At 38.4% G+C, this 20735-nt stretch overlaps 1 protein-coding gene across 1 annotated transcript in view; it reads right to left on the minus strand.

Moving 5' to 3' along the window:
- C7 (complement C7) overlaps positions 1-20735 on the minus strand; it is a 29123-nt gene that overhangs the window by 5446 nt on the left and 2942 nt on the right. Inside the window, exons 4-15 of the mRNA XM_060761429.2 lie at positions 17730-17871; positions 17194-17347; positions 14989-15127; positions 12483-12617; positions 11509-11752; positions 10456-10569; positions 8068-8234; positions 6565-6793; positions 6282-6453; positions 2567-2654; positions 1989-2121; positions 225-416 (exon numbers count right to left, since the gene is read on the minus strand). Coding sequence (XP_060617412.2) covers positions 225-416; positions 1989-2121; positions 2567-2654; positions 6282-6453; positions 6565-6793; positions 8068-8234; positions 10456-10569; positions 11509-11752; positions 12483-12617; positions 14989-15127; positions 17194-17347; positions 17730-17871 — 1909 coding nt within the window. The remainder of the gene's footprint in view (positions 1-224; positions 417-1988; positions 2122-2566; positions 2655-6281; positions 6454-6564; positions 6794-8067; positions 8235-10455; positions 10570-11508; positions 11753-12482; positions 12618-14988; positions 15128-17193; positions 17348-17729; positions 17872-20735) is intronic.

Below are 20735 nucleotides of genomic sequence, written 5' to 3' on the forward strand. Positions count from 1 at the left end.
ATTGCTTTGGTCCACTGATGTTTTTCTTTCTGACAGTCAGCTCTCCATATCCTCAGATTCTGCACCCACACATTCAACCAATCATGGCTAGAAAATATTTTCTCACACACATACACACACAATCAAATCTTAGGACACAATTTTACTATGGCATTGCATATAAGGGATGCAAGTATAACATTTTTTTCCCTTTTGCACCTGCATCTTCATTTTCATGGGCCTACCTCTTCTCCTGCAGTGGATCTCATTGATGTTGGGAGACCATTTCAGACTAGGTTCACATAAGAGAAGAGATGCTCCTTCCAGCTGCATGTCCTCTGAGCATGAGAGTTGTACTTTCTCTCCTATCTGATATGAGGGTTTCACTGGGATTCCACTCAGTCCTTCTTCCAACTGAGGCAAGATACAGGCTGTTTCTAAGAAATAAAGATGGAGAACAAACACATATATTTTGTGTTTCTATAGAAATTTGGAAAACATTCTTTTTTTTCTTTTTTTAAAGGACACCTCCCATGCCGGCTGGAGCATTCCAGTAGTTGCAATCCAAAAAAAGTAATCTTCCAAAGTTATCGTTTTAATTTTCTAAGACAGTGTATTGTCAAAGGTTTTCATGGTTGGAATCACTGAGTCATTGTAAGTCTGTCGAGCTGTATGGCCCTGTTTTATAAGCATTCTCTCCTGACATTTTGCCTGCATCTATGGCAGGCATCCTCAGAGGTTGTGAGGTCTATTGGAAACTTGGAAAATTGGGTTTATATACCCATGGAAAGTCCAGGGTGGGAGAAAGAACTCTTGTCTGTTGGAGCTAGGTGTGAATATTTCAGTTGGCCACCTTGATTGGCTTTTGATGGCCTGACAGCTTTTAGGTGTGGCTTGTTCTTGCCTGGGGGAATCCAGGCAGGAACAAGCCACAGTTTTCCCCACATTTTTCAAACCTTTACTTCAACCACAAATAATGGGACTCATGTTTATTTCTTCATACAGCACATCATGACCAGGCCTAGCACCTGAAGAAATGCCCACTCTCCATCCCAACTGCCTCTGCTTTGGCTTTGGAAGGAGAACAGCTGCTAGCATCAACTGGACTGAACACCCTCCCTCACTAGACTCCCTTTCTCTTTGTGTGTATCTCATCTTTTTAGATTGTAATTCTGAGAACACGAAACTATCAAAAATTAACAATGTGAAACTTCTCATGTCAATACCTATGTACACTGATGGTGCTATATAAATAATAAGATGATGATTACATTCCATAAAACAGAATGAACAGAAAGAGAGGGGGGGGGGGGCTCAATCCATCCATCTTCTAGAATCAAATGTGTCTCTATAGCTTGTAGAAGTTACTTTTTAGACTATAACTCCCAGAATCCAAAAGCCAAAATAGAGAAGCCCTTCCTAGCAATATTAAGAGGTCCACTCAGCAGTGGTTTAGAGTGGGACATTTAGCACCATTTGGTCACAAGCTTATACACCTCAGCATAGCTTAATGGGTCTGCATGCAGGCCCAGGGTAGATTGAGTCATGTATCACTATCCTGACTTAGTATGGAGCCCCCCACATTCAATGAGATAGTATTTCCACTGACATTTTACATGCTTCACCAATTTCTCATACAGGATAAAACTATAGTCATTTCTGCAAGTCTTTCCTGATAGTCCAACCCAACAACTATTTCTTGGCCTGCCTATATAGACAGTATGTTAATCTTTGTACTGTGTATGCAGCATATTTTATTGAAGTACAATGCTTTAAAAAGTTTGGATATAAGTGCTATATAAATATCTGAAAACTAATAACTTAAAATAAGTAAATAAGTAATTTTTTCATGTTTTTCATGTATACCAGTGGCTGGAACATACAAGTGGAAGCATACTTTTAGCCTCATTCTGTGCTTCTGGACTTCTCATAGGCATTAGCCTAGGCCATTACATTAGACGGGATTTTGGTCTGACCCAATGGAACTTTCTTTGCATTCACATACGTACTCTGGCAGCTCATTGGTTCACTGCGCCATCTCAAGCCTTCAACACATGTAGCAATAGGATCTCCCACAAGCGCATACCCATTATTGCAAGAATAGCTGATGCTTTTCCCAACAGGATATGATGAATCAGCATCCTAAAAAGAAGCATATTTGGAAATCACTGCTGAAAGTTGTGTTTAATAACAACTGGAAGGCCGTATCGTTCTCATCTTAATGTAGGGGAAGACTTTTACAAAGAGTGAACTGCTCCCAGCATGATGATGATGATGATGATGATGATGATGATTATTATTATTAGTATTATTATTATCATGTTTTTTTGTCTGCCAAATCAGACTAAAACACTTTCCCAGAGGATGTTCCAGTCAGAAGTATCCTACTTAGTAATTATTAGTAGCATACTCATTGAACCATATGCAGTTTTACATAGAATTATATATGACTCACTTACTTACTCAGAAGTAAGTTTTCTTGTATTTAGTGGATCTGGCTCTTGATTAAATACAAAGACTGCTGTTTAAGGTATGCAACTATACCCGTACAAAGAAAGTGAATCAAATGTTCTTACACTTCACTTACCTGAACATATCCATTTTCCAAGCGTGGAGGCAATGGGCAGGATTCTATGCCAAGTGTAGAGATATCAAAACAGTGTGGTTCTATTGTTCTGTAACAAAAAGAAGTTACAGATATTGTGAGGGTTATTTTAGTATTCAAAATCATTGGCATCTTTCATTACAAAATACTTTGTTTCTTAGGGAGGCCTGTTCTGCAGGACCATTAATTTTTGTTCAGTAGTTTCCATGTCAATAGAATGGTGAATCAGATCTGGGTTTCAATCCAAATTTTACAGTAGCTACAAAGTGTTGAAGCCTTTCCTCAACTGGATTTAGAACCTTGGATATCTCCTTCAAAACTGGAACTAAAATCTTGAGTGGATTTACCACTCTCTCTGACATGGGAGTCGATGACATCAACCTTGTAATCAGCTAGGAGGAGGGAAGGAGATCCCAGATCAGAAACTGTGTCATGCTCACTAGTTGTCCCATGCTTAAAGGAGTTCAGAAGCCAAAGCATGAAAAAAAATTCAACAATGGACAGTTTGAGGTCAAGACAAAACAAAATCAAAGTAGGGATGTCATTGAGCCATTTGAGAGCCCTAAATCAAAGACAAACAAGACTTATTTTCAGTAGCCAGTCAGAGAGAAGCTCTTCTGTTCAGCCCACTCAGTTCAGCCCACTCCCACATGCCTAATAATGTTTCGAAAGCTGTGGTAGCATCAATGCTTAATTAATCTTCTCTCACAAGGTCTTCGATGTCTCTCCTCTAATTCACCTTCTAGCTTAACTGGAGGAAGGAGGGTAGATGACACTAGCTTCATTTCCCATCCTTTTGCTCCAATCTAGATAAAATATTCCAATAGTTTGAACTTCAACAAAAATGTTATTTGGGACTTCTGGGTTAGCTATGGTGTCCTATTAGTGAGCACTGTGCTCACTAAGGTGAAACTAGGACGCTCCTCATAACAATCACCAAATTGTATTTGGACCATGAAATGACCTCCCTGAATTAAACGGGTTGGTGATAATCCATGAAGATCTGCAGACCATCCCTTGGCAATCAGATGGCCATTTTTGTGAGGCATGTATGAAAACACAGATAGAATGCCAAGATGATAAAGAAAATATTGCTGAAATACTTAAAGAAGTAAAATCAACAAGAGAGGATTTAAATGCAATGACAAGTGTTTGGAGAGGATTTGGTGTGCAAACAACTGAAGAACATAATAAGGAAGATGAAGAATGCAACTCTCTTCCCTCTATTGAAGGAAATGGGAAAGCTCAAGGTGGAAAGAAGTTGATAAAAGACAAAGGGTGCTTTAGTCTCAGACAAGAAAGAAGTATTGTTTGATTGAGAGGAGCCTACTATGAGGAAGAGAACAGGTGGCAGCTGTGGAGGACTACATTGATAGTAAAGGTTTTCAGGGCAGAGCTGTAAAAACAAGAAATGAAAAGATAGTTACTCAGCTAGCAAAAGGTAAAGGTAGTCCCCTGACATTAAGTCCAGTCATGTCTGACTCTGGGGTGTGGTGCTCATCTCCATTTCTAAGCCGAAGAGCCAGCGTTGTCTGTAGACACCTCCAAGGTCACGTGGCCAGCATGACTGCATGGAGCGCCGTTACCTTCCCGCCGGAGCGGTACCTATTGATCTACTCACATTTGCATGTTTTCGAACTGCTAGGTTGGCAGAAGCTAGGGCTAACAGCGGAAGCTCACACCCCTCCCCGGAATCGAACCTGCGACCTTTCGATCAACAAGCTCAGCAGCTCAGTGCTTTAACCCACTGTGCCACCGGGGGCTCCCAGTTACTCAGCTAAAGGGGTATTAAACAGCTAAAGGGGTATTAAACAGAGTGATTAAAATTAAGATGAAGTATGTGTTTGAGATGAAGTACTCATCGCAGGTTTATTTATTTTGAGCAAATTATATCCACTTTTTACAATGGTGGGAATTTAGCAAAAAATACATATCAAATATAAATGTTTTAGGTAAAAAGACTGGATTTAGGTAACACTAAATTTAAAGAGAAAATTAAAAAATTATAACAAGACATGAACTAAATATAAGATAGGTAGATATACGGTAAGTGGTTGAAGATTATTGTTTTCTATTCAGAAAATTTGTGGATATCTAGTTTGGGGAAGAAATATGTAGACAAGGTATTATTCCTATGGTGACAAGTTGGATTTATTTATTTATCGTGTCAAAAGCTAATTGAGAATACAGTTATAATGTACTGAAAAACCACAAGCAAAGTTAAAAACTTGGCATTATACTAAATTTCCTTTGACCAGAAGCTGGGCACTTCAAGTGCCTCTGACGTCACTGTAAGAAGGTCCTCCATTGCACATGTGGCAGGGCTCAGACCACATTGTGGTAAGTGGTTTGTGGTTTGCTCTTCTCCACACTTGCATGTTGTGGGCTCCACTTTGTAGCCCCGTTTCTTAAGGTTAGCTCTGCATCTTGTGGTGCCAGACTGCAGTCTGTTCAGCAACTTCTAAGTTTTCTGTGTGCCCAGGGGGGAGTATCTCATCTGGTATCAGCCACTAATTGAGGTTTTGGGTTTTAGCCTGCCACTTTTGGGTTCTCGCTTGCTGAGATGTTCCTGCAAGTATCTCTCTGGATCTTAGGAAGCTATTTCTTGATTTAAAGCATTGGCTTACTGGCTGATATCTGAACAGAGGATGGGCCAGAGATGTCAATGCCTTGGTTCTTTCATTACAGGTTGCTACTTCCCAACAGATGTCAGGTGGTGAAAGGTAAGGTAATAAGTTAGAAGAACATATTATTTGAGATACTCTTTCTTTTTGTTTAGAAAGGGAGCATCTGTTCATATTGTCTTTTTGAAGTGAAAAAGATAATATCTTGTTTTGAAAATTCATAGGTTTAAGATAAAAAATGAACTGTAGTAACGCTTGAGTTATTATATATAGTAAAATATAAGCGGTTATTAAATCAAGTGTAAAAATATGTTTCTTTGTCATTTACTCTCTTTTGATTACCCTTTTTGTTAGTATATTTTGTACTGTATTTTTTATATTGAAAAATAATAATAAAATTAATAAAATAATAATAAAAATAATAAAATTTTAATAAAATTTAAAAATAATAAAATCTTCCCATACTTTCATCCCAACATCACAAAGACTATTCGCCTAATGGACAATTTCAAACTGTTTGTGTGCAACATATATGTGTGACTTTACATTTTTTTTAAATGGTCTCCCTATTGTCCCACTTTTCAGCTGCTTCAAAACATGCCAGTTTTTCTCTCCTTCTCCCACTTTCCCTCTCTATCATAAGCTTATTTCAATTGCTGTAAACTTAATTAAAAGTGGAAAAGTGGTAAAGTGGTGTGCACTCAACCGACGCAGCAAGGAAGAAATGAGAAGAGGGGACAATCATCTTGCTCTTCTCAGTAGAATTAGGCAAAAGCAATGAGCATCTCCTATCTTATGACCTCTTCCTTATTTTGCCATCTTTTGCCATCTTGACCATTCTCTGAAGTTAGCTGGCCACATGCATCCCAGTTTTACTCTGAAATGTTGGAGGGTATGTAATGGTCTGAAGCAGCCAATATGCTAGTGCTCAGTAAAGTCTTCAATTGGTTGGCCCAGACAAAAATTGGTTGATGTTGGTATGGCACTCCATGTTCTGGAAAGGTGCCCAACTATCCTTCTAATCCCTACATGTTTTCTACCCAGATCTACTGGTGCTATAGCAGCGCTCCTACCGAAAGTGCCGCAACTCATCATCTTCACACTGCCGGTTTTCAACTGTTTCTCCAATGCAGGAGCTTCCACCACCACTAGGATATGGATTATTGCAGCTGCGGCTTCTTGATTTCCTTCCTGAGCTACAAGGACTCCAAGATGACCAGCAGTTCCAGCCACCATTGACGACTCCTGGATAATGTAAGAAACAACCATTACACATATACACATATACATAATACCTTAGTTATTTCATTCATTAGTTTGAATTAATGTCACAAATGTGAAAAAGAGATTGCTTGCCTGGTTGGTCCTGTACAAGAATTCCAAACTCACAAGCTGGTCCAAAGGTATATGGTTTGCAGAAACATAGGCACTGAGTTCCAACAATGGTTGGTTGACCACCATTTTGACATGGTTGGCATTTGCAGGGATCATTTTCACTCAGATACTCTTCAATTGCTTGTCTGAGGTAAATCCTTTTGACGGAGGCACAAGGTATGTCCTTCACCAACTCATACAGTGGTATGATCTATAAACAATGAACATATAGGTATTCAGGTTTTTTTTAAAAAATCCTCTTTCAGACTGATTGCATCCCACTCTTATTCCAAAGAGTAAGTTCTAGGGCATACGGTTCAGCAAGAGTTACATGGGGATATAAAAAATTGCTTACTTTGTTATTGTATACATAAGAGAATGGGAAACAGGAATGTTGGTGGACAGGAAAAGAGATTTAAATATGGGCTTAAAGCTAACCTTAAAATCTGTGGCATAGACACCGAGAATTGGGAAGCTCTGGCCCTTGAACACTCTAACTGGAGGTCAGCTGTGACCAGCAGTGCTGTGGAATTCAAAGAGGCATGAATGGAGAAATGTGCCAAGAGGAAGGCGTGTCATGCCAACACTGACCAGGACTGCCTTCCACCTGAAAACCGATGCCCTCACTGTGGAAGAACATGCGGGTCAAGAATTGGGCTCCACAGTCACCTACAGACAAACAGCCAAGACACTACACTTGGAAGGTGATCCTACTTGGACAAGGAGGGATCGCCTAAGTAAAGTAAGTAAGTAAACTAAGAGAATGGGAGAAAAAAGCAAATCCTATTTTTATTGCAAAACTTTAAAAAGAGTTTTTGCACATTTTAACTTTTTTTGTATTTGGGATTTTGGGGCAAAAATATTTTAAAGGCATTTTCGTGCACAAAAGCCTCCTGGTTTTGTGTTGCTTTTGTGTCACTGCACAAAAAAGGGCACATTTCTGAGGACAGAACCCTACGGCACTCTGCTCATCACTTTTTTCCAGGATGAAGAGGAAGCATTGGTGAGCACCCTCTGGGTTTGTCCACTTAACCAATTACAGATCCACCTAATCGTAGTTTTGCCTAGCCCACCTTGGACTAGTTTGTTTGCCAGAAGGTCATGGGGGACCTTGTCAAAGGCCTTACTGAAATCCAGGTACACTACATCCACAGTATTCCCTGCATCTACCCAACTTGTAACTCTAAATAAAGTGTATTATTGAGGTGGACTCTTTGTAAACAGAGTATGTCCACATTCAGCACATGCTGCGTGCATGTAGATCCTTGTAATGTGACTGGGGAATCAGTGTTTTGCAGAGCTCTCAACCACACATGCAGACTGCACTTTAGAATGCATGAAAGCTCTGTTTAGAAGACAAGGGTCAACGAAAGGATGCCAGTAGCCAAGACAGCAATCTGCATCCTGCTTCCATTCACTTAAAAACCCTGCCTTTTGACTGTGTGAAGGAAGTTCATCAGATAAAGGAACAAATCATCATCTTACCTTCTGCTTAATTACAGTAGGAGAATTAGACACTGATCTAGCCCAGCGGGAATATCTTTCAGTATTTCCAGCAGGATTCTGTAAATCCAAGTAGCTAAGGCCAGCTACATCTCCAGGGCTCCCACCCTGTACAAATGGGATTGCTTTTATCCGACCAGAGGAGCTACCTGAAGAAATGTGTGAAGTATACCACATTAAAAAAAAGAAATGTGTGATATAACAGAGATACAAGAGAAGATGAAATGGGATGACTAGTATAATCCTAGTGATGTTCATGAAGAAAAATTGGAAGAACTACATATAAGAAAGCAGGTAAACATGCGTAGAGTACAGAAAAATCTACCACACATCATTGTATTTTTAAAATGCATAAAACTAATAATTGTTGGAGCATGCTGAATTCTTGAAGGTTGTGTGTCCCAGAAAGGCCAAAGGCTCTAGTCTGTATGACTAAAGAGATGGTTTGTAAATGAAAAGTCAGTGTTTCTGGGAACCAGGATAGCACCGACAAGGCCAAGACAGAGATTGATATAGCTAGCATAGTCAACTCTACAATACGTGCACATTCAACTCTATGACTGAATATATAATAACTGCCCCTAGCAATTTCATTAAGTATTATTCATTTAGAGCAGTGTTCCCAACCTTGGGCTTCCAGGTGTTTTGGACTTCAGTTTCCACAGTTCCTAATAGCTGCTAAGCTGGCCGGGATTTCTGTGATTCCAAAACACCTGGAAACCCAAAGGTTGCGAACCACTGATTTAGAGTGCTAGTGTGGTGTAGTAGTGTGAGGCTTGAACTACAACTCTAGAGACATGAGTTCCATTCCCTACTTGGCCCTGGAAACCCACTGGATGATCTTGGGTGGGTCACAAATTCTCAATCTCAGGAAACCTGTGACAGGGTCACCTTGGATTGCCATAAGTCAGAAAAAAACTTGAAGGCATGCATCAGCAGCAACACCATCCCAGTTTTTATTTGTGAAACATTGGAGGGTATGGGTGGTCAAGGTTGCAGTTTACAAACATAGCCCTCTCCAATTATCATAGTGGCCATCCTATCAAGGCCCATAGTGGTGGAGGCAAAGATGGCAGGTGGACATAACCACTGCAGGGCTGGCACAACCACTTTAGAATGTATGCTAATGCTGAATAAGCATGTGGAGTTTGCTCCCATTCAGTTCAATGCAGCTGTATTGCCCCTATTATTATGGTCAAGCCCTCTTGCATAAAGGGTTTTTGATTAACAGGAAATCTATATAAATAAAAATGTAATGTTTGTTTGTGGGATTAACATAACTCAAAAACTACTGGGCGAATTGACACCAAATTTGGACACAATACACCTATCAGGCCAATGAGTGACCAGCACTCATAAAAACACTGAAAAACACAGTGGAAGAGACTTAAAAAGCCAAAAAAAAATTACAAGGCATGTGCAAAACCACATATATACATATCCACAAATATATACACATATACACACACAAAACACGCATACACAGACTGGGCCACAGCAGAAAGTGATGAGTGGATATGCTTTAACACTGATGAGATATAGTTAATGCAGCTGGTCAGAGTCAGCAATATAGGTAGTTTATTTTGCATGAACTGAAATGTCTAATTCATTTCCTAAGGCAGATCAATATAAAACAATCTGAATATTATCAAATGGGATGAACACAGGGAATATAATTCCTAATACTGAAAGTACATCAGTACTGTAAAATTAATTCTACAGTGTTAATGCACCCTGAGTCAAAACCATAAAGCCTAGCATTGCTAATTCTGACTGAGAGCAGGTCTCTAGGATTTCAGGCATGATTCTTTCCAAAGCCAGATTAGAGGAATTTTGTATCTCTTGATGATCCCAATTCACATACTAATCAGATCCAACCCTGCTTAACTCTAAAATGAGCTGTTGGATGTGTTCATAATGGTATGGTGATTAAAAATAGTTATACATCAACTCTGGTCAAGCTAGGACCTCCTTGCTTTGGTAGACCCAACTAGAGGAAGCCAAATGAATCCATAAGTTTTGACTTGTCTTTTAATAATTTATTTAACAAGTCTACACTATTTAAAATGGTCAATATGTTTCAGACCTGCATGTTTTCAGGAGAGAGTCTTTGCTTTTGCATGAAGTTGCAGATTCCTTTTAACACAGAAGCCCAGTTCTGAGGAACGTCTTATCATTTGGCTTTCACCTCACAACCTCTGAGGATGCCTGCCATATATGCAGGTGAAATGTCAGGAGAGAATGCTTCTGGAACATGGCCATACAGCCTGGAAAACTCACAACAAACCATTTAATGAAATATTTGACCCGTTAACCTGGAAGGATATTATTAATGAAAACCTTCCCAAGAATATACAAACATGGAATTACCTGAAGATTGACGTAACAGCTCATCCAGTTTTTCACATTCTGTTTTTGTCTTCTTTACAAATATAAGGTTAACCCCTGAAGAAGTACACTTGTACATGTCTCTTGTGGACAAATCTAATGCAAGAGAGAGCCGTTACTTTTGACAATGCAATGGAAAATATCATCATTTTTATATGTTTCAGGATTCTGTTTCTCAAAGCAATTGGGCTCTATTCTTTTACACAGAGGATACACTTGTTAAATGATCTGTTTTTTTCTCATTTCCAAGGACTGGGAAATCCTCATCACTGTAAAAATTAAACAGAAAAAAATCTATTTTTTTTTAAATTAGAAGACTATATGACTGGAAATTGATCAACTTAGCAGTTCTTGCCACACTCCTTGGAAAATAAGGTATTTAATACATGCATGAATATTAATGGTGTGGATACCAGCTGAATGAAGTGGGAGGGGGCAGGGGAGAGATTTAACGGAGACATAAAGTAGTATCTTCTCAAAACTGAAAAATATAGATTTCTCAGATGCACTTAAGCCATGGCAATTTTTTTTCTTTTTAAAATGGATATCATTACATGTAGATTCTTAAGCTTCTGGTGATTTATTGTGCAGCCCAACATGGCCAATGGGAGTCTTCAAATTGTGAGAGATTTTACAAACTGTAGCCCATGAGATTTGGAAGCCGAAGATTCTTCATTCCAGCTGATTGATAACTCAACTTCCTTCTCCCTTTATAAATTCTTCTAGCTTTGCAAGACATTTTCTTTCTGTTGGTTCTCCCACCCCGCCCTATAAATGAGTTTTATTTATCCTATTTAACCATCAAAAATAATAAGAATGTTACAAATCTATTATGTAAATCAAGTTAAGCTATTTGTATTTGGATTAGCTATGCTGCCATCACAAACATCTTTTAACAACAACATATTGCATTAGGAAGTTTTTGCTCATTTTAATATCAACAGGCTTTACAGACTGAACCCCTGCAAACTAGAATATATTTTTTTGCATGTTCTAAAAATGAAGATATTTTAGGATTGTCTCTTAGCATATTACTTTTTTCTTTGACACTATCTGTTGCCATATGAAATATCACTTTGTAATATCCTCCCAAAGATCCAGACTTCAGGAAATGCGTTCCATAATCTTCAATTAATTTTCGGTATGCATTGTATTCATAAAAGGAAGGAAGTTTAGCAAGCCTTTCCCGGAAAGGTGCCGCAAGGTTGAGAAATTCTGGCTGATTGTTGATGAACTGGGCAACTTCCACGCTGTTTTCAATAACCATCAGGAAGTTACTCTGGAAAAGCAAAGCATACATTTATCAAGAAACTATTTTTTTTCTAATCACAGAAAGGCATTGATAAATAAGATCTATAACTTGTGCTTATTGGTTAAACAACAAATTACATACTATTTATTTCTAGGAACATAGGAAACTGCCCTACATTAAGTCAGGTCAATGGACCAACTTGCACAGGCCTGCTATCCTATTGTACCTGGTGCCATCCCACATGATGACAGATAACTCATTACTCTGAACAAACCCCAAACATTGTGTTCATTTTTAAAAAAAGATTTGGAATAGTTATTTTTGGGTTTCTACAATTCACTCACCATCCATGCTTTTCTGTAATACAAAGTGAAGAGCCTTCAAAGCTGTTTGGCCACGGAATTATTCCCCAACCCTTTAAGATGCTACAAGCATGGAAATATGTGGTATTCATTTTTCCAAAAAAACATAAGGAAAAGAAAAAGAATCTTCTACTAGATGGATGAGAGGTGGAGAGAACCATCTCTCAACCAAGTGCTCTCAAGCATCATCACCAGGGACTGTTATTTTGCCTGCAGTGCTTGGGTCTCTGAACAAGACTTAATGTATCCTTCTATAAAGGTGATAAATGAATTAGTGCACTGGTTGACACCAACCCTAGTGATGACACTGCCTTTCTCCAAGAAAAGTGGACCTTCTGAGCTGGTCTAATCTTTGCTCACCCAAGAGAGAAGAAACAGATTTAATTTTTTTTTACCTTTGAACTATCTTCTTGAAAATCATTTCTTCTGTAATCGTGGTTCCTATTTTCATTTATCCGTGTCTCTGTAGTTTTCATATAAGACCAACTACTATTATAAAACTCAGTGTTGAAGTCATTTTCAATTTTAACCTATAAAAGAAATCTAAAAGTATTATTTAATAGACTCCTCCTACAAAACCACTGTATTTCCCCTCTTGATACCAAACTGGCTTGCTTCTGCAGCAAGTTCAAGGTACAAGCACAAGAACACCAGAGACTCCCAACAATTAAATATAAATTTAAAAAAAACCTAAATAATAATAATAATAAATTCCCCTCCTTCCCAAGTGTTTAGGGGGGAAAATAATAATAATAATAATAATAATAATAATAATAATAATAATTATTATTATGTTTTGTGTTCGACTTACGATTTTGTGATATGAAATCCAGCATATATATCTCATTTGCTGTGTCATGCTGTGTTTTTGTGTCAGAATTATTATTATTATTATTATTATTATTATTATTTATTTATTTATTTATAGACCGCCCTATCTCCCTGAAGGGACTCAAGGACGTTTCCAACACATATGGCAAACATTCAATGCCTACAAAGAACAGTATAAACAAATTACATCAAAACAGAATACATCAAACAATATACAAGCAACGTAAAATAAACTTAATACCAAATAAAAATTAACCAAAAATACAATTTAAATAACCCATAACCAACATAATCATATAATTATAGATTAACAGGATAGCACTTTTAAAAAGCTAAGACCTAGAGGTGAGATTATTCCAACAGCTAACAGGCTGAAATCAATTCCAGTATCTGGTTAGGATTTAACACATCTGGTGATAGCAAATATCGAAATGTACTAGTCTTCATCCTCTCCATATGCCAAAGTGCATAAGTGTGTTTTTAAAGGCGAGGAGAGAAGAGGCAGTTTTTAGTTCTTTTGGGAAGGAGTTCCAGAGGCGGGATGTGATCACAGAGAAGGCCCCCTCTCTCGTTCCCACCAGCCATGCTTGAGATGGGGATGGGACTGAGAGCAGGGCCTCCTCCACAGATCGCAGTGTTTGAGCCGGTTTGTAAGAGGAGATGCAGTTTTGCAAATAGTCTGGGCCTGAGCCATATAGGGCTATATAGGTAATGAACAGCACTTTATATTTAGCCCAGAAGCAGATCACCAGCCAGTGGAGCTGCTGCAGCATGAGAGTCTTCCTTTCAAAGTAAAACGCTCCAGTTAGTAACCTGGCTGCCAATCTCTGATCTATAACTAACATTATAGTACAGAAATTATACTACTTTTAATGTTTGAAAAAGCTTTCTAAATTTCTCTATTAAGTCTGCTAACAAAATGCTGCTATTATTCTTTTGAAGCTACTAACAAGGCAAGTTAATGTTGGATTGGAGCAAGTACTCAACTAGGGAGATTAAAGAAGAACTAACAGGGAGAGGAGACTAATGACTTTTATGGTGAGTGGACGAAGAGATGTGAAGGGAGTAGGTGAGATTAGCATTACAGAGTGCTGAATGACAATTCCTGCCTTATGGAGATTTCCTTTGTATAAGGATATGGGGCCTGTGGTCATTGCTAGGAACTGATGAATCAACTGATGATCCATATCACTTTTGCATGCTGTTCAAGGTTCTTCCTGAATACATGGTTGTTTAAAATAAGGACAGGGTATGGAGGCACACATACTATTTCTATTTCCCCAAATCCCTTCTGATCCACCACAATGTTGACATGGTTTATGAAGTCTGAATGGGGTTTGATCTATGTGTGTACATGCCTTCAAATTGCCTATTTACTTATGGAAACCACATTAATTTAATAGGGTTTTCTTAGGCAAGAAATACTCAGAAATGGCTTTGCCAGGTCCTTCCTCTATAACATAGACTATGGACCCTGATATTTGCAGACAGTCTCTCATCAAAGTAATTTCCAGGGCTGACCCTGCTTAGATTTCCAGATCAGACAGAATGTGGTGCCTTTGGGGTATTTAGGTAGGAAGCCCTTTGCAAATGTGCTTTGAATCCTTTCTCACCTATTTAAATGCATTTATCTGTATTTGTGTTTAAACAGATTTACAGACTCATAGCAACAGCCTTCCCAAAATATATAATTTAATAGGAATATACAGATATCTCCCTGTGTGGGTAAATATATCTGTATCTATAAATCTTTAACTGTATTTTTTCTGCTAGCGTACATTTACATTCCCTTTTCAATTAAAGTGCACACTTAAATGTAATACTGTAACTATCCATCAGAAGCAAAAAATAAAATTATTTAGGAAAAGATTAACCACCTTTTAAATGCTGATTATCTAGAGAAGCCAACAATGATCACAAAAGTTCATAAAAGTTTATGCAAAGAAAACTAAACAGTCTCACAAATGCAGATTTCTACATATCCTCCTAAAATTTTTTTTCAGAGAATTCTGAAGCTTCTCCTGGCATTGAATATTATACGGTATGACACTTGAAATAAAACAAACATACCTGGAATGTGTAAGCAAGGATATTGTCACTCAGCCGATAAAAATTTCTCTGGTCACCACTGAACACCTTTCTGCACTGACCACCGAAACTTTTAGTGTAAATGACCATAGCTTTTAATTCATCATTAAGGACATCATACCTGTAATCAACAAGAGCTATGTCAGTGACTGTAAAATTAACTATATGATTTAGGAATGCAATGGTGGAACTAAATACTGCTACTTTTACACTGTACATTCAAAATTAAATTTTGCAGAACTGAGGAAGCAATGATTGGTAGTTTCCATATCAGTAGGGCATGAATTTTTGCCAGGCTTTAGCCCACAACTTTGAATATGCAGATTTATGGACATCTGCATACTAACACTAAACTTTTAAACATATCATTATTGTCAGATGTGGATGCCTAGGTAAACATGCACCAATTCTTCCCTTTGTGTGTGTGTGAGTGATATAGGAAACTACCATATTCTTTCAACATCTCCGGTGCCAATTTTTTCTACAAACACACCTACACAGTTATGGAAATACAGAGCTGTTCTTCCTAAGCATTCATTTCATTATTTTGGAAAACAGAGCAGTGTGCTTGCCACATTCACAAGACAGATTTAGGAACTTTGGATAGCTCCTTTGGAATAAATGCCAGCTCAAATTCACTATCCCACCCACTGACATATCTTTGAGGACATGACTGGCAGCCTTGGAAAATCAATTGCCAGTCCTGTCACCTTCTGCAGCTGGAATAAAAGGAGATGCCAGGGAGCAAAATATCTCACTCTTGATGTCATTGCCCAAGTGCTGGAGAGCCAGAAAGTCAATTGGATAGAGAAGCAATATGTAGGTATTTGGAACTAGGGAGAATTCAGTCCCAATCATTAGTCTCCTTCAATTGCAAAATTACAATTCTTGGAGTTGTCTTTTAGCAGCAATTCCTCTTCAGTATTTATTTATTTACAGTATTTATATCCTGCCCTTCTCACCCTGAAGGGAACTCAGAGTGACTTTACAGAACACACATATGGCAAAAATTCAATGCCAATTATACAATAACAGGACAGACAACACAACAGAGGTAAAGGCTTTTTTCCCCATCTTATTTCTGGCACTTTGGAGGCTGTGCTCGACTCTGGCCATGGGTATCACTCAATTTTCCAGGCCAAGGAGCTTTCCTCTGATCAATGTCCTTAAGGGTGCCTTTATTACCTCCCTGCTAAAAGCGGTACCTATTTATCTACTCAAATTTCTGCTTTCGACCTGCTAGGTGGGAGATCAACCCCAAACCAGGCTTGAACTGTTGACCTTCTGATTGACAGGATTTTTCTGCAGCACAGCGGTTTAGCCTGCTGTGCTAAGTCCAGCCAGTAATAGTTGATATTGAGATAAAAGTGAAAGAGCATAGACCATTCCCCTACTTTACTGCTCTTTCTACCTCACCACAAAGGCATCTTTTTGGCAGCATATGCTGTCTCCACTCTATATCACCCACGGAGCGCACCAGTTCCCATCAAACAATGTTGGTGGGGATTCATGGGTGAAGTAGGGCGGACCTGGCACATACCACCACCGCTCCAACAAGGGAGGCTTCCTGTGTTGCCATAGAAAGCTGTGGGGGGAAACTGCACAGTCAATGCTTCCTCCCATGTGATCAATGAAATCAGGAGCCAGGCAATATGGGACATGGGGTGCCGGGTTTCCCATGCCCCCCAATGTCACAAGACAATATACAGCTATTCTGGTGGCCATGTGACAAAATAGTTGGACTCTATCTTTCTCAGAAACCACGAACATTTTCTGTAGCTTCATAGGACCAGTGTCTGAATGAGCTTGATTCCAATTCCCCTTGTCATCCCTTTCATATCATAAAGATGTTAGTGCACATGGTAGCCTCAAGTTTGGACTTCTGCAATGTGCTTTAAATTGGACTACCTCTGCACAAAGTTCAGAAACTTCAATTAGTTCTATACACGACAGTCAGACTAGTTAAACAAACATCCAGGAGTGAGCATACATCTATACTACAGTCACTCCACTGGTTGCCAATTAATTTCTGACAAAGTACAAAGTATTGGTTTTGACCTTTAAAGCCCTACATGGTTTGAGTCCAGGTTACTTACAGAATTGCCTTCTCCCATACGATAGGGAAATTCACTCAGTTTTTATAAACTCAAATTTAGGACTTAGCTTAAGTAGAGAAAAGAAACTTACCCTCTTCCTGTAAACTCAACATTAGGAGGGGGCATAAGTGAGGGCTTCATAGTTTCACAGATAGTCTTGACTTCATCACATCGGTCCTCATCAGCACCATCTTCTTCACAGTCATGATCTCCATTGCAGACTAATGATCTGCTAATGCACTGTCCTATTATATCCATAAGGACAAATAATCATGAGACTTTTGAGATGCAGCTAGAGAACTACCGTAATCCCCTTTATGACCACTTCCCCAACATCTGAATATTATAAGAAAATTGTTGCCCCTTTACATTTCAAAATGGTGTAGCTACTGACATCTGCTCAGGCTTGAATGTAATGAGTTACCTTCAATGGCTTTCATGTCAACAGGACAATGAATGTGCTTTGAGTTTCAGCCTAAACTTGAAAGGAGCTATCCAAAGTACTGAACCATATTCACAAAATATATTGAGAACATTGATGAATTCCTTGCCTGTCTTATTTCAAACAGATTCAATTGGTTGCTGAACCTTCAATGAAGGATCATGAGGGCCTTTGGAAGAACATACCTGAGGAACACCTAAAACGATCGCCACATCCTTCTTCTGATGGGCATCCTCTTGTAGGAACACATGGGCGAGTTTCAAATGAACTACCTGAACATGGATGTCCTCCATATTGTCCATAAACTGCTATGGTTCGTCTACGAATCTAAATTCAAAAGCAATTATTTAAGCGTAGGAATAGAATATTAGTTTTCTGTTAAGGGACACACTCCTCTTTCAGTGTTTTTCTTTCTATCTATCTTCCTCATTGCTGAGGAGACTACAGTAGACCCTTGGTATCCACTGTGGTTTGGTTCCAAGACCTGCCATGGATACCAAAATCCATGGATGCTCAATCTCCATTATGGACAATGACATAGTAAAATGGTATCCCGTGTATAAAGTGGCAAGAACAAATTTGTCTTTGGGATTTCTTAACTGAAGATTTCAAGCTGTGGATGGTTGACTCCGTGGATATAGAATTTGTGGATACAGAGGGCCAACTGTACTGACAGACACTATTGATATGAACGTCTCCATATGTGAAATCTGAGACAATTTCCTCTATTATATATCTCCTGAAAGAGACCAAATATGACTTTCCAAATATAGAAATTGTAGAATAGTTTGATTGTTTTATGGTCCACTTAGTTATGGAATCCTACTGGATTAACCTGGGCAAATTACACTGTGTCTTAAGAGGAAGGCAATTAAATTCTCCCTGAATAAATCTTGTCAAATAAATTTTTTGTTGGATTGCCAAAAACTGAAGCTGACCTAGAGGTACATAACAATAAAGTCCCCCCTTCTCCTCCTCCCCAAACAAACTTTTCCATGTTTTGTTGAAAATATATGCCACCAAATCCGCTTGCTAGTGGTGAGCATGTCACTGCTAAAAACACAGCAAAATCAGCTAGACAGAGTTTGGCAGCTGTGATAACATGTACTTTATGGTGAGGTGTAGTGCCTGAAATTTTGAATCTGGATGTGGATTGAAGCTGCAATCTCATGCCCATTTTGAGAGGAGACTTTGTTGCCAGTTCCCCACTGCATCACAAAACTTGTTGGGTTTTCTTGAATCAATTACAATTACACTATGTAACACAGTTTTTGTTTCTGGATTATAAATGTCATTTTGTAATTGGTTCTATGATAAAACATGGGGGAAATGTATTATCTTGCAAAACCTTTGTTTTTGTAAGACATCCTGCAGCACATTTTGCTATAGTTTTTCAATGAATATTTCATAGCGTCTCAACTAATCCAACATAGTTTGTGGCAGCCACAAAAACGAGTTGCTGGAGTACAACAACTGCTTTTCAAAGTAAGTAGTGCACAATTAAACAGGAAATAACACTTTTAAACTAGGAACAGAACATTTAAAATTTTAGTTACACAGTGTTATTGAGGGCAAAAGGCTATGGGCTGCACAACTAGAAATATACATGTGGAAGGCTGCTTTAAAAAATAAGAATCTATAAATCTTTATGAAAGAGCCTGACTTATTTTTTTATCCCTAAATTGTTTTTCCTCTTGAAGTAATGAATTCTAAAAAAAATAAGCAAGAAGAAAAATAATTTGCATTTTAATTTGAGAGCTATTGCTATGTGAAAAGTTGGCCATTTTACCAGCAAATGAAAAACAATTTTGTCTGCCCATTCCTAGATGATGCATTCTTTTGTGGAAAACCTAGCAGTAGGCAATCAATCAACACTGGAAAGCTGGAGTAATTCAAATTATTTAATTGAAGCTGCAATCCCATGCCCATTTTGATAGGAACTCAAGCTTACAAGCTTGCAGTTTGAGGCAATGAGATCATACATATATATTTCAGAACAGGTCCTGTTGAACTGGACTTACTTAAGAAATTATGGTAGACACTCTGAAAAAATACAGTTATTTGTAAAGTTTATAAAGTTAATTTTAATTAATAGAGATCTAGGATTCAGTCCTCCTGGGTGTCCTTTTATACAAGCCCCTCTAAATGTCCAAAAATGTAGTGATGACCTTCTACACTTTTCAGATTAATGGAAATGAATCCAAAGAGGGGGGAAATGTTATCAACGATTGCAGATCTTGCCCTAAACCAGTGCTTCTCAATGGTTGGCTTTCCAAATATTCTAGGTTTCAGTTCCTCCTAATATTTTACCAACAATTATGTTGAGTAGGGCTTCTGGATGCATTTGGACTTCAGACCAACATTTGAGCATCACTGAACTAGATTTCCATTTGCAATCAGTACTGAAAACTAACTGAACAAACTACTCTACATTTCAGTCACCTGAAGTAAAATAAATGGTAGGTTCCCTTCCATGTTTTTGTTCTCGCTTTTGTTTTTGATGACATAGGAGGAATTATCATTATTATGTAGTAGTTATGGCCAAGATATCCCAGTGGGGCAGCACCAAGCTTCGTCCCCTTCCATGGTTGGTTGTAAGCTGCCATCCCACAAGGTTTCCTGTATGATTATTATGTTTATTTATACCCCACTTTATCTCTCCCAAAGGAGACTTAAGCAGCTTAACCTAAAAGAATCAACATACAATTTAAAATATACAAATATGCAAACATTAAAACAGGATTAAATATAAACAGTATTTTAAAATTCCAAGACATCTATATCCTCAGGGCTCTCTCTTAGCACGTTGCCCACAAGCTGCTGGGACGGAGCCCTGCTGGAAGTAGCCCTTTGTCATATAATGGGAGTCTGGCCTGGCAGCAAGCTAGCAGTGCTCTAGAATGGGGAAAAACCCATCTGATGAGGTTGTAAGCTGGCTAGACTTTATGAGAATCGTAGCTCAGCACCATCTCGAAAAACAGACTTCACATACTTGTAATAGTTTATGCATGTTGGAGACATAGATACATCAAGTGATTACAATCACACCCTCAAGGTTGTGCTCAGCATCTATAATGTGAAGTCATCTTTATGAATCTAAATTTGAATCTGGAGAATTTGAGTGATTCTTGGAAGTGTTGTTCATTCATTCAGCTGTTTCAGACTCTTTGTGACCTCGTAGACCAGCCCAC

The sequence above is a fragment of the Anolis sagrei genome, chromosome 2, assembly GCF_037176765.1.
Source record: "Anolis sagrei isolate rAnoSag1 chromosome 2, rAnoSag1.mat, whole genome shotgun sequence".
In the NCBI taxonomy this organism is placed as follows: Eukaryota; Metazoa; Chordata; class Lepidosauria; order Squamata; family Dactyloidae; genus Anolis; species Anolis sagrei.